The sequence below is a fragment of the Carassius carassius genome, chromosome 44 (assembly GCF_963082965.1).
Source record: "Carassius carassius chromosome 44, fCarCar2.1, whole genome shotgun sequence".
In the NCBI taxonomy this organism is placed as follows: domain Eukaryota; kingdom Metazoa; phylum Chordata; class Actinopteri; order Cypriniformes; family Cyprinidae; genus Carassius; species Carassius carassius.
In genome coordinates, this window is record NC_081798.1 from 11,441,009 (window position 1) to 11,456,910 (window position 15,902).

The 15,902-nt window shown below is 36.0% G+C and overlaps 1 protein-coding gene across 2 annotated transcripts in view; it reads right to left on the reverse strand.

The window, feature by feature from the left end:
* The window catches only part of LOC132126456 (immunoglobulin superfamily member 21-like), a 217,592-nt gene that overhangs the window by 117,269 nt on the left and 84,421 nt on the right, over nt 1-15,902 (reverse strand). For both annotated transcript variants that reach the window (XM_059537707.1, XM_059537706.1), the window contains exon 2: nt 15,204-15,316. In XM_059537707.1, the coding sequence (XP_059393690.1) occupies nt 15,204-15,316 (113 nt within the window). The remainder of the gene's footprint in view (nt 1-15,203; nt 15,317-15,902) is intronic.

Sequence of the window (15,902 nt, forward strand, 5' to 3'; positions counted from 1 at the left end):
ACAAAACATTTTAAAACAAATTTAAACAAAAAATAACAATTTAATGCTCTTAAATGTGGCTAGTCAGATCGCTATGAAAGCTTCAATTCAAGCGGCACTGCCGAATGCGAGTCTCTTCCACTATAATACAAGTTACTTTGTGAAATAAACATGAATAAACAGTATGCTATGTTGAAAGACAAAGTACAACTTTCCAATAAGTATCAAACATGTAAAAAAAAACACTAGAGGGGGCCTAATTACTGTTAATTATACATGTATGTTTGAATAAATCTGCCATGAAGACAAGTTTTTATGAAAACTACCTTATGTGTAGTTGATTTGTATAGAGACGTTTTTATTAGAGTGTGATTATTATATCTAAACATACACAGCATCGGATACTCTAATGTACCAAATGAGAGGGTTCCCTGTATATTTTACAGTATTAGTTGGGGAAATTATATTATATTATGCATAACACATGCTTAATGCCACAAATAATCTTAAATTGTCTAATAAAAACTATATATATATATATTATATTATATATTATATTATATTATATTATATTATATTATATTATATTATATTATATTATATTATATTATATTATATTATATTATATTATATTATATTATATTATATACCCAAATACAACTGTGAATTAATTTATACTGAAACAATGATTTCCGAAGGTTTACTGGCTCAGTGGAACAAATATTCCCAATTTAAAAAAATTCTAATGGAAAATTGATGTTAATATTAGATTTTAATATCATCATAAAACTGTGAATTAAAAGTTGCACAGACACACACACACACACATATATATATATCAGAATGTCACAAAAATTCTGGATTGAACAGTGACCTAGAAATACTGCATGATGTTAAATATTAACTTAATTATTCTATGTCATAATATTTCTTATTTTACTTTATTTGTATTTTCCTAAAATGTGCTGTTTTTTTATATATATAATATAATTTATATTTATATAATTTATATAATTATAATTTATTTATTTATATATTTTATATAATCCCAGATTTTCAGAGTGGTCTCAGGCATTTGGACTCCACTGTATGTACGTGTGTATGTGTTGTGCATGTTGGATGTGATTTTTCTTGTCTACCCTTTGATTATCTGCCTTTCTGTGTAATGCAGTACTATAGGGACAAAATTGTTTTCCAAAGCAATTTGCAATTTAGACAAAATGTCATCAGTGCTATTGGATCAAATTACAGGCATTAGTCAGCCGCCATTTTCATTCACACCTCTCATTTGGATCTCATGTCTATAATTGTCAGCATTCAAGTCAAGTCTTGACGTAATTCATTTTCTTGCCAGCGGTCTGCGAGGTCCAACACTTCCCTTGAGCAAATCACTGATACTGACAGAGAAAGCAAAGCATAGAAGTGCTGAGCAGACTGTCGATATCCCCTGACCATGACAGTCTGCACGCAAACCTAATGCTTTGTTTTATAAGACAACTATTGTTAGCACGTAAACATCGGCAGCATTAGGAGAGGACAAAGGCCTGGAGAGACTAAAACCCTGTTCCAAAAGCTTGTAAGCTACTATAGATATATAATACATACGTACACAATTCTAAACAAATTAAAGGAATCTAATATTCTGTTGTAGATCAAGACTGTAGCACTCAAAGTTTTAAGTGTTGAAAAGCTCATCATGAATGCCCTAGTTTGTCATCAGCATCTCCTATTTCAAAACAAAGTTGAGAACGATGAGAATTGTCATCAGCATTAGTAGTTGAAATGATGCAATTTTATCCAGGAGTTGAGCAGCACTGTGCCACTGGCACTATGTGAGCAGTGATTATTGGAAATTGCATGCCTATGTGTTATTAGCACTTGTTGAGTTATTGCTTTAGATACAATCTCATAACTGTCATAGCAGTGCACTCAATGAAATTGCTCCAAATCTCATATATTTTCCTCTCTTTGTTCCTCTTGACATGTTTCCTTTCTGTTACATGCCTTTTTGGCTGTCACTCTCTAGCTTGAATGTCGTGTGAATGCATCTCTGTTGTTGTTAAAATACTAGCACTATCCACTGTTGCTTTGTTCTATGAAATTGCACCTGATAAGTGGTGCTGGTTAAAATCCGACAACGGATCAATTTGACCCTTGGATTATACATTTCGTTTTTTTTGGTCAAAGTGAGAGAGAGAGAGAGAGAGAGAGAGAGAGAGAGAGAGAGAGAGAGAATAAACAACAATCGAAATGTCAACAAAGGAAATCTAGCCCCAAAAAAATACAATTAAAATAAAATGCTTAAAACACCCAATAACACTATATACTCTGAAAAAAAAAAAAAAAACTTAAAACACGCTACACTGATTTGCTGGTCTCAAGTTGGCATTTTGGGTGGTTTTAGAGAGCTTGGAGGCATTTTTTTTTTTAGAATGGTATTCTATAATTCTTCAATTTAACAACGTTATTATATAAACAACATGTTCTTGATTGTCAGTTAATTACATCCTCTGACATTTAATCACAGTGTTGTCCAACAGAACAAAATTTAGATTTGCAATGTATGGTTTAATGTTCTACAGAATAAACCGTTAAAATAAGGTTACTTATGTCTTCAGTTATACTATATTTTATTTTAAAGAACTTAACACTGTTATTCAGAGTGGATGCATTAAATTGATCTCTTCTTCTTTTTTTTTGATCTTTCTATTCATCACAGAATGCTGTGAACATCATGGTTTTGCTTTTTCAACAAAAAATATTTAATCAGCAAAATATTTCTTAATAATAAAAATATATAATATTTGTTGAACATTGTTCATAACAGGAAATGTTTCTTCAGCATTAATGGGTTAGTTCACCCAAAAATGAAAATTAGCTTTTGTTTTACTCACCCTCAATGTATCCTAGGTGTATATGACTTTCTTTTTTCCGACGGATCCAGTCTGAGTTATATATAAAAAAAATTCCTGGCTATTCCAAGCTATATCATTGCAGTCAACAGAGGTTGCAGTTGAAACATCCCACAAGTAAGAAGTCATCCATTATCTCTCACAGGCGGAAGCTGTTCCAGCGGATGTCGTAGTATGTCAACGATGCGTGATTAGTGACGAATGCGGAGAGAGAACAAAACAAAATGCAGGTCACGAATTAGAATTACAAACTGAGGATTTGCATAGAAAAATGTTGGAGGATTTCGATATAAACCAAGAGGAGACTGGTTTTCCTTTGCTAAAGTAAGGAAACGTTGCTTTGTTTGCTCCTATATATCGCGAGACTAGCATATCTCAGAGGCCTGCATGCTGCGCATACGAGCTACACCATCCGCCGGAACAGCTTCTGAGTATGACAAATAACAGTAGTGAGAGAAAAGTGTTTATTACATTTGAAATATGGATATTTTTCTTACAAAAACGCATGCATTCACTACAGAAGTCCTTTGTTCACTCCCCGGAGCTGTGTGAAGCATGTTTTATTATGAATTTGTGGACAGCGGAGTCCAGCCCAGGGTCGTCAAATGTGGTTGCCGCAAGCTCCCTCGTAGATTGCGCTGGCGGCACCATTCTCCAGCCCGCCCGCCTCCGCTCACTCTAGGCCGCGGCTCACTCCAGGTCTCCGGCCTTCGCTCACTCAAGTCTACGGTGTGTGACGCTGTTCCGTTGAGAAAGCGAAACTAAATTGATTGGCCTTCCAAATAAGGATACGTCTAGAAATCATGTTTATATCACGTTTATAAAGGGTTTTAATGTTTATGTCTCATCGCTCCAGCTGGACAGGGCATCACAATATGTTAAGGGGCGTAACATTTCTGTCACATGCTTGAGGTATTCGGCCAATCACAACACACTGAATAGCTGGACAATCGAAGCACACCTTGGTTTTTAGACTGATGAGCCTTGTAAAAATCATGCTTTTCAGAAGGCGGGGCATAGAGGAGAAACAATAATGTACAGTATGTGGAAAATATACCATAAACCTGAACCATAAACACATTTCATTACACCAAATACACAAAATCATTTTCTTTTTAGCAGCATCATATGACCCCTTTAATATAACCCTGACTGGATTTGTCTGAAAGAAGAAAGTCATATACACCTAGGATGCTTCAAGGGTAAGTAAAACACAAGATAATTGTAATTTTTGGGTGAACTAACCCTTTAAATCTAGGAGAATAATTTCTGAAGAATCATGTGACACTGAAGACTGGAATAATGATGCTGAAAATTCAGCTTTGCCATCACAGGTATAAATTAATTTTTTTATATATATTACTATGTAAAACAGTTGTTTTAAATAGTAATAATATTTCACAATATCACTATTTTAAATGTATAAGAGACGTCTTTCAGAAACATAAAAAAGTAAATGCTGTGATATACCAATTCAGAGACCTTCTGCTGAACCTTTATGGATTCCCTCAGGGTTCGTGGACTGCCAGCTAAAAACCCGGCTCTAAAGGAAAGGCTTAGTTTTGAGTTAGGTGTCCAATGGAAAATAGACAAATAAATAAAAGATTGAATTTATGCCTGTTTTCTTTAAAATTGTCTCACGTATGTTGTCTAAGATTTCGCGATTATCCATAAATATCCTTTATACGTCAGCTGAATCATAAAATGGAGATGTGAGTGAACATCAAAGATGAGGAACATAAAAAATATAAATGCTCCAGATGGGAACAACACCAGGAGCGCAACCTCAATGAATGTTTTTCTCTGCAACATTCGAGCCTTATCCATCACCTCCATCGACATAAATCACAAGCTCATTCTTGCAGGTATTTAACTGGAAAACAGTCAATAGAGTCTATAGATTAAAACACACTTAAAGCCAACAGGCCTGTGATTCCAGTAATTCTTCAGTTTTTACAACATACCTCCTTTCAACTGCCCAATTGATAACAACAATGTTATCAAGCCCATAATCTATAATAAAATCTGCTCTCACATCAACATAAAATGGCATTCTATGCTATACTAGGGATAACATGGTGCAAACTCCTCTGTCAGAAAGGCAAAACTGAATGATAACACAATGTGACTTAAGCCACAACCGGTCGCAAGAGACGGACAGATTGAAGAATGGCAAGGCAAGGTTGGGTACAGATTAGAAGTGAAATGAACAGCCCTCGGAAGGATGAATTATAACAAAGATAGAGGCCTTAAGTAGTTAGGGAGGAAGTGTGCATGTGTGTGTGTGTGTGTGTGGGGGGGGGGGGGGTCACTTGCCCCCGTTATGGAAAGATAAAACAGAGAGGAGAGGAGAAGGGTTTTATCTCTTTGCTTGACGCTGCTGCTCCTGCTGCCTTTAAGATGGAGAGTGACCCATCTTTTTAAAATCTGCTTCTTAAACACTTAAACACTTTTTTTTCATTATCGGAAGTGACTAACATCATCGCAGAGAGGGATAGGTAGAATTAATATTGCTCCAAGCCCACGGGAACAGTGCTGCCCTCGCCTCTCCAGATGCTTTTGAGCTTGGTGGACTCAGATGTCAGCGTCTCATTTTACACCGACAAAAATCTATTACAAAACCCATCTTTCCGCACAAAGAGTTATACCCAGAGGAGAAGAGGGAGGTTTCTTTAATTGTTTCTCCTCTGCCACACAGCTGACCCAAATAGCTGGGTCTATACCATAAAGATAAGCACAGGGCAAGAAGCAGTGGTCACTGATCTAGCTTCAAACCACTGGAGGACGAAGAGTCAGAAAGGGCAAGGGAGAGACGCTTCATTTCGACAGTAATGACCATGTTCCACAATTGATTCACAGCTGTCAAAATCACTTAGAGTTACCACAATTTGCTGCAGATGTGAGAAAAAGCTATACCCATATGACAACAAAGTTGTTTAAGTGATGTTAAACCTTTTTGTGGTCTGACAGAACATGTTTTTTGTGTGTGTGTGGGGGGGGGGGGGGGTAGTTAACTCAAAGGCATTAGTTCACTCAAAAATGTAAATTTACTGAAAATGTACTCAACCTCAGACAATCCAAACACAAAAAAAAAAAATCACAGTAATCCACAAGTCATCCACACGACTCCTGTCCATCAATTAATGTATTGTGAAGCAAAAAATTACATGTTTGTAATAAACAAATACATCAAGACATTATAAATTTAAACCACTGCTTCTGGCCAAAATATCAGTCTATAATAGACTCTCTTGCTGATGACACCCATTTACTACTGAGGATCCACTGGTGAGTAAGTTATTTAATGATATATATATATATATATATATATATATATATATATATATATATATATATATATATATATATATATATATATACAGATTTCTTGTCCCCCCCAGTTTTGAACAAACAATTTCTTGAAATGTGCCACTTAATGCGGCCTTGTTCCTTTGGCTAAATGGGGATCTAAAGTACCCCCATGCTGTATTTTTCCGACCTATTCAACATGCTGTTTCCTGCTGGCATCTGTTGGAAAAATGTGTTTGAGAGCACAGTGTGTTGCCCATGTAAACCCCTTTCTAAAATCAACTCAGGGTGCACTTCTCTGGCACAATCAGGCCTCTTCAAGCTGTTGCCTCTTTCAAATGGCAAAGGCCACATCGCCGAACCTTTCAGACATATATCAAGTCCAACCAGTTTTGTTCTCCATGCTTTAAAAAAAGAGCAATAGAAATTCTTACAGAGGGTTTGGAAAAATTTCTAGATGGCAGCTTTACAATGGATGAACATTTGATTCTTCTCAACAAAGACACAGTCGCTGTCTCTCCCGGACATGCTTTCCAATGAGAACACTTTCTCCCTAAACTGCAGTGTGACATGGCAAAAAACAGAAAGCACTCAAGGTGAATTTTTTTTTTTACTTCTCCGTCTTTACACTATATTCCTGAAGAAAATATGCCTTTGGCAAGGGGTTATGACAAAGTTGCTTGAGAATGAAAATCTCATTCCCATTCTAATGCAAATGTCACAATCAGCCTTTGATCCACTCCTAATCGCTCAGTAAACACGGCCTTGTTTGATCAATCTGTGATAGCAAGATGGATTTAGAAAATCTGTTTTGAGACCAGTGATGCCCGCTATGTCATAAAAAAAGCATTATTACTTACAGCAGAGGAGTTTTACAAGTGTCCTACAGAGGTTTTACTGCCTTTATGCCTCTTGGATCTGGTAAATCATGTATAATGACAGACAATAAAACTACACTAAAATTGCACAGATTCAAATCCCCTGGCTTTAGCAAACCAGCTACTTATCAGCTTACAAAAAATATACAATGGGGTAAAATCTAGAAGAAAATATAAAAATGAATGTTAATGTTAAGTAATTTACTGATAATGATTATTTTTTCTTGAGGACCGAATCAACACATTACCCTGATTTCTGAAGAATATTGTGACATGACAGGAGTATTGGCTGATGAAAATTCAGATTTGCCATCAAAGGAATAAATTATATTTTAAAATGAAATAAATTAGAAAACAGCTATTTTACATTTTATTAAAATTGAGCCTAAGGGACTTCTTTCAAAATGTGTTTAAATAAAATAAAAAATACCGACCTCAAATATTTCAACGGTTGAGTACTGAAACAAAGCGACAAACAACTGTCAACAAACTGGTCTTGAAGAAGCACAAAATTATCAGGCTGAGTTCCAGGTTGATCAGACACATTTTTTTTTTTTTTTTACACTTTTATTTTATTAGACACAAAATATGTTAGGAGTCTTGAGACACATTTTATAAAGTCATACTATTTTAACTTGTCAGCCTGCTAACTAAAGAACCCCTAAAATACACACCACTAAAACAGGGGTTTTCAAACTGTGGGTCGCGACCCACTCGTGGGTCACGGAATGGAACAAGGTGGGTCGCACAAAGTCACTTGGCTGCAGCTAATTTTGCGTTTCAATGACACACAGACACTAACACAGTTCAGTCTAGGGCTGCACGAATGTGACGAGTGGGGCGGGGCCTAGTGCCATGGGAACAGAGCTAGGCCGGTGGAGTGATTGGGAAATGAGCAACACTCACCGGTCTCAAGAACCACGGAGGAGATCGGAAAGATACAAAAGAGGAGCGATGACAGTGAAGGACGAGAGAGGACCAGGCCTGGGTTTTATTTTGTGTTTGTTTTTTATTTGTGCACGGCAGTCATCCGAGAGGGGCTGTCGCGCTGTTTTGTGTTTATTTGGTTATTAAAACTTTGTTTGATTGTCCGCCGGTTCCCACCTCTTTCCACGAAGGAGTCATCGAGGCGGTGGGCTGGAGTGAGTTCGCCCCCCCCCCCCCCCCCCCCGGCAACTCACTCCAGCCCACCACATCGAGCACCCTCGGCGGCAGACTCCTTCGCCCTGCTCGATGGCACTGCGGATTCACCCCAGCGGCGAAGGATCTTCGGCAGCGCGCCCCTCCTTCCTCCCTGGCTTCGGCACCAGTGTAAAACATTAAAATCTTCACAATCACAGGAAGAAGGAGGCGGGAACTGGGAACCCACTCATCACAACGATATAGCCCACCAACATTAATAATGAACTGCAATATCCTTAGTGTGATTTTCAAATTGCAATTAAGTCCGTGTGCGTTGCGTGTTTTGAAGGTCTCAGAGCAATGTCATTAAAAGGTTCAATCGGTCTTTTTTTACCTATTTCACAATTATTTTAATCTCCAAACTGTTTTAGATAGTTCTGCTTTGCTTCTTATGCTTTTCTAAAAAAGTGTTGGATTGTGCTCCGTTCTCGCCGACACACACGGAAGGATCATGAATGCAACAAAACACAGCAGCGCAGATCACACTTCACTGGAGTGAGCCTGCTTCACGTTTTTATGGACACTACATATTTTAACGCCAGTAAACAAAAATTAAAACTTGTAAATTTGTAGTGAAATTTTCAGTTGTACTCTAAAATAAAATGGTTATTTTTCTTAAATACTTAATTTCTGTCATAAAAATTTTAAGTAAGATTAGGTTTAAAGTAATTTCACTCGTTGTTTTTTTTTTTTTTTTAATATTTTGGTGGGTCGTGAAATATATTACACTTGTCTAGGTGGGTCGTGGAATGGAAAAGTTTGGGAACCACTGCACTAAAACACAGTATTCTATAAGTATACTGTATTGTACTGATGTAATGAAAACAGTCAATGCATGATGAAATGCAGTGCCTCTCAATAAATGCATGTTGATTTTTTCATGTTGATCCACTTTTGCAGATGCAATTTTCCTTGGAAAAACAAGTCTGACATTGACCAGATGATCAGCATTTTACATCTAAACCCATGTACTGTAATTAAATAGCACAAAGCTTCTGAGAGGAACATTAAATAACCCTAGCTTGAAATCCAGCTCAAATTATTGTAGAAAACTCTAGTTTGTTGGATTTTCTAATTAATCACACCATCTATTCGACAAAAAAGCACAGTACATTTAATGAACAAAGGTAGAGGCCATTAAAAAACTAATTGAGAAGAAATTTAAGTGTTTCTTTTTTTTTCCATTTCAGAGATAACCCAATCTCAGTGGCAGTAATTTTCAAGGCCAAATCAGTCTTTTAAGGGTTCATTAGACAGAAACATCACATTAAGAGCATCATTTGCGATGGAGAGTTTTCTTGTGTGGGTTTACACTACATATAAAGAAGTAAGCATCTATGCCTTTTATTTTTTCATCTGAATATTGATTTAAAGCCACATTCAGCATAAATACCAGAGGACATCAAACAATTACGTGGACCATTTGTTTGATTATCATTATATGCCGTATTATCCTCATAAGCTTCAGTTACTTGGCAATGATTTCCAACTCGTGCAACATCTAGAGTATTAATCCCTTGTTAACAGAGGAAAACCACATGTTTCCTGTCATTTCATAGGTCATCTCAGCTCAGTGCCTTAATCTTAGGCTTTAATGAAAACGAAAACCTTAATAATCACATTGTTTTCACAGCCTTCACCTCAGACAGCCTACACAGCATAAACAACTACCTTCAGAAAGCAATCTAGATTCTTTAGAGTCATGGGAGGGTAAAAATATCCAGAAACAATATTTTTAGCTCCGCCGTGCAACTCTCGGAGACTAAAGAGCTTTTTTTCCCGCCAAGGAGCAAATTTGCATGACACAATTACACAAGGGTTTCTGAAATAGCAGAAAGAGTGGCACGTGGGAGCCCCACAGGAGAGCACCAAGTACACAAAGTGAGAACACACAGACTCCATCCAACACTTCTGTTACTATAGCAACCAAGTGCAGGAATTCTCCAACCAGGAATCAGAATGCGGTCCCTCTCAGGTTTAATGTTAAGAAATCGTTTTGTTATTCAATCTGAGATCACCACTTCTGGGTCAAAAGGTCCTTTGCAGCTGACAGTACATGTAGCGCTAACAAACAAACAGGAGCTGCTGAGGTAAAGTTCTGTTGTGGTGGTCCGAAAGACAGGCGTGTTAATCTGCACACTCCTCCACTCCTTAAAGCTGCATTATCTTGCCAAGAGCAAAGTAATTTGCATACTGTAATGGTGTGCTTCAGTGTCAATAGTGGTAATGGGATTTGAGGAGACGTGGGCTACAAACTAAGCCGGGAAACAACCAAAGTGTCCGGAATATTAGAGCTGAGTGGGAGCCAGAACTTAAAGGTTGACCTTATTTTGGAGAACAAAAATGAGCTTTCTGAGATGTTGCATGAAGATATCCATAGCTTTTCCAGTGAAGACTCACCTTGAGAATGCATTATGTTGATGAGTCGACAATATCAGACAGTTTTCAACCACTATGTCTTTGAAGCCTGTTACTTATTGAAGCAACACTACAGGTCAAAGGTTTGGAATAATGAAGTTTTAGAAAAACATTTCTTATGCACTGCAAGGCTTCATTTATTTGACTGAAAATAGTTTTTGCTACTTAATATGTTATACTATATAAAATATTACAATACACAATATACCAAAACAATATAAAAAAAAATATTATTAATATTAGTGCTGTCACTCGATAAATTGTGATTAATCACATCCAAAATACACGTTTTTGTTTACATAATATATGTGTGTATACTGTGTATATTTATTATGTATCTGTAAATACAAACACCTGGATGTATATATTTAAGAAAAATATGTTTATATATGCAATTTATTTATATATAATATCAAATATAAGAATATAATGTAAATGCATGTACATTTTTTTCAAATTATATACTGCATGCGTGTGTATACATTTATATATACATAATAAATATACACAATACACACATACATATATATCTGTGTGTGTGATTTATATTATATATAAATAATTAGGTCCCACTTTATATTAGGTGGCCTTAACTACTATGTACTTACATAAAAAATAAGTACAATGTACTTATTGTGTTCATATTGTATTGTAAAACACTTTTGCTGCTATTGAGGTGGGATAGGGGTAAGGTTAGGGAGAGGGTTGGAGGTATGGGTAAGTTTAAGGGTGGGTTAAGGTGTAAAGTATGGGTCAACAGTGTAATTATAAATGTAATTACAGAAATTAAATACAGATGTAATTACATGTAGTTTTTTTTTTTTAAATATAAGTACAATGTAAAAACATGTATGAACACAATAAGTACATTGTACTAAATTATTAATTAAAATGTAAGTACATAGTAGTTAAGGCCACTTAATATAAAGTGGGTCCAATAATTATATATTAAATATATACTGTATATGTGTTTATTTATATATATGTATAAATATACAAAAAGAGATTGTAATAATATTTTTGATGCTCTATTTTTAACCAAATAAATTCAGTCTTGATGAGCATAAGAATATATTCAAATATTATAACCCCCCCCCCCCCCAAACTTTTAACAGGTAGTGCATATTGAGAAGTAGATGCATACTGTACATAGCCTCTTGAATTTGCCCGTCCTATCACTGCAAACCTTTCAGTGTCATATAAAAGCACAAGGCATTAATCTGCATGTGTTCTGAGGGTAAATGGGTGTTAAACATCCTCTATCGGGAACACACCGCAGCCCAACATGTGTAAACCTGCACTTTAGTACATAGTAATGTGCAAGAGAGGGTTAATCTGGTGAGATCATAGGAAATTCAGAGTGGCACTCAACAGGCAGTCAGGCGGAAACTCAGCGTTAGCAGCCGTCACCGTGGAGCTGCCCGGTGGGACGGGGCCGAGGGTATCTCTTCATTAGAATGACATAATCAGTACAAGCACAACGTGAGATGAACTGCCAGACGTTTCATTGAGGAAAATTCTCCATGGGCCTTCCCAGGATTCCAAGCTCTTGCCCAGCTCCATGGGCATAATATAAAATAGCTTCAAAGTGATTTCTATCTCTATTTTTAGCATCACCCATGGTGCATCATCAAGGCATCAGAGGTTTGTCTAGTTTTATGAAAGCCCATTCCAATGGTATTGGAAACAGGGACATACATGTGTTAATTAAAGCCTTTTTTGCAACATTTCACTAACTCTGGATGCTTTTATGCATGTGGATTACTATTTACATTAACTATTTAACTTCTGAAGACATAGCGAGAGTGGTAGGAGGGCTCCTTGACTTTCTAAGTCTGTGCTGACATTCTAAACCTGAGGGAATCTATATATAAAGGAATTTTGCTCACACAGAACTTGAACCCATTAACATACTGTAATACTAAAGTACAATTTAAAAGAGAACTGCTCGCAATTTGTCCGCAAAGAATAAAAAAGAAATACCGTACATCTTCCTGTATATTACAATGGTACTTCTGCAAATAAATAAATACTGTACATGAATTTGAAATACTGATTTATTGCATTATCTTACTTGCAAATTTGCTTAACGCTACTGCAAAGAAAAATACTCCACCAAAATGTAGAAGCATATTGCGTAGTAACAAGACAAACTCTAAAGCAATATTATAATATCAGCCTATTTATTATTAATATACAATCCAATTTACTTGTCCTTTTCTATTTTATAGATTCTATTCTTTGTTATATTCTCTATTCTCTATTCAACCACCAAAAAAAAGTAAATTCTGCTATTACTTACTCACCCTCAAGCTGTTGCAAACCTGTATTAATTTATTTCAGCTGTTGAGTAGTATTTATTACAAATCAGTAGTAATTAGTAGCTCTATTTTAGCATTATTATTTTATCTATACTATTATAGTAATTATTAATTTAATTCTCAGTTTTTTATATTTTTATTATTAATTATTATTCTTATATTTTTTTGAGGTAATGCAAATTAATGAAAAGGATTTTCAATTAATCAACCAAATAGTATAAAGTATTCAAGAGAGCCATGTAATAATAAGTAAACTATATTTGAATGCTGCTCACAAATGCTGGAACAGACACAAACATTCTAAGCAGTCTGTTACAATTTTTTTTTTTTTTGCATTTCCCCAACAAACATCACATTCCAACAATTATGATGTTTTGTTGAAACAGTATGAACTAGCTTTCATTCATCACAGATTATGCATGTAAAACGCCAGTGGACATTGAAATGCACACTTCTCTCAAAACTTGATTTGCTGTTGTCATGGACCTGAAGCAGAGGCAGCTATTAAGATGGAAACGAATCCTCCAATCAGGCAACAAGCCTCAATTTGGCATGAGTGCTTTCTGGCAGTGCTGCTGAAAGAGCCTCTCCATAGCAATATCCTTTATCTGAGCAGCAGAGGAAGCCCCTCAGCTCGACAGAGAATCTTAAAGGAGAAATCGGACTATGGTGTGTATTGCAAAACCTTCAAACAGGACCCGTCAAGATAACAGCATCCCTGTAATGAACAACCCACAGCTGCAATCTTTTATTCAAACAGCCTCTCTGTCACCCGCCAGAGCTGTTGATTAGATATTGTAAATCCCAAAGGTGGATATCAACCAGGGTTACATTTCGAACACAAGCGAAAAACTGAGAAGTCCACAGTTTAGTCAAATAAAAGCCTGAGATTAAAGAAATTTTGGCAGCCAAGCGCAGATAATTGATTTATAATGTATTAGGCTGTGTGATGATCAGCAGTCATAGGAGACGGCTGGTTGGTTCATATTACCACCTTGCGGTTTTGATCAGATGCCAATAGGCAATTTTGACAGCTCTGCCCGCAGAGGCGCTTCCCTTAAATTGCAGTTGTCAATGTGCAAATAGACATTTCTTCTCGGCTACTAAGCCAATCAGAAGTGCGTGCTCTGCATCCGTTCATTATCACTCACACGTATTCTGCTGCTGCAAAAAAGAGGCCTGTGCCCTTTGCTATTTCCGCAGCCTCATAACTCTGTGAGGATGTAAGATAAGATTTTGAATAAATTCATAAAAATATATTCTCAATCATTAATAACCTTTTTTTTCTGTCAACAAAACCACCAAAGTTATAACTTTCACCTGTGTAATAAACAACCAATCACACAGGGAAGAGACATTGTACCAACAAGCTTCCTGGAACCTGTACTGATTCAGTGGAACTGTCTAACCGTTCAGTATGATGTATGAGACCATAGCTAATATGTAAAGTGCTATTAATCTCTTTTTGTTCTGTCTGGAAAGGTCAGCATTTGCAAAGACAAGTCTGGAGACAGTAGATGTGTCGCATTTGTGAAAAGAAGGTTGAATCAAAGGCGGTGTTTTGCACTTAAACAGATATGCTCTCAACCATCTGTCTGTACATGAATAGATTACAGTTTTTGACTATGTATTGATATACATTACATCCACAGCTGGTTTTACTTTATTATATTTTTTTTACATTCAGGCAGTCTTGTTAATATATATTGCATAAGCAATTTATGCAGCCATATATGGTAAAATTTATTCAGAAATGTCTCTTGCAAATGCCTAACTAATCCATATACTAACTGCTTTGCAATACACTAATAGTGCATAGTAAAATGTGAAGCATCCAGCTGGGAACTATTAAGACACAGTCATCATGACCAGCTGAATATTAAAGGTGAAGTATATTTGTGCCAATATCATCAACAAACAGAACTGTAAAAACTATTCCTAAACACTCCCCGGTCTGCCAAAGAAACAGATTGTCCCCAAACAAACAGACTTGTTTTCTAGTGGTAGCACTAGCGCACTAGATCTGATATGCAGCCATTTAATAAAAAGCAATTAAGCAGCTTCAAGATCATGCAGTTTAAAAGGCTGAACGTTAACATGTTTTGTTGCAATAATAGATCCAATCAGAGAACAAAAGAACAGATTATGAACAATATAGTAAAGATGAAATATTAGCTGAATATATGCTGAAAATAACAACTTACCCTGTACCAAACGATCTCTCGCAATCTTCCATCTGTCTTGAAGTTGCACTTTAGAGTCACTGTATCTCCCACAACAACTGGTAGCAATGGCTCAATCGTTACGGTCAGATATCCTGCAGAGGCAAAGTAAGACATCACTGGAACATGTTCATCTTCACACATTTGAAAAAAGAGCCAAATGGCCAGATGGTGTTGGGGATATGAAGTTCAGGTTGAAAAGCTTATAATAAGCCAGACAACTTCATGATATAATAAGTAACATTGTTCAGAATTATTGCAGAATGAATTACAACTAATTGACAAAAGCTAACAGCCAGCTCAAAACATTTTCCTTGCCAAGGTATCACTTAAAACTAACCAAAGCATGTTAGTTATGTTAAATCTTAAGTCTACAAAATGAAAATCACTCAAAATGTCAAATTCTATGATCATGTAACAAGGCCTTAAGCACATGCACAAATAGAAACTGAAAAAAATGGTAACCTAAAAATGTTAACATCCAAATAAACTGTTTTATTAAAGTCAAAAACATTAGGTAATATCACCGAATTAACTTAATTACATTCATTTACAACAGCAAAACTATTTTTATAGGTTAAATCAGAGATAAATAGCACTTTTGCAGGATTCCTTTAAATAAAATTACACAGATATGCATTTGTTGTGATAACAAAATTATGTAAATTATATGTAATGTAC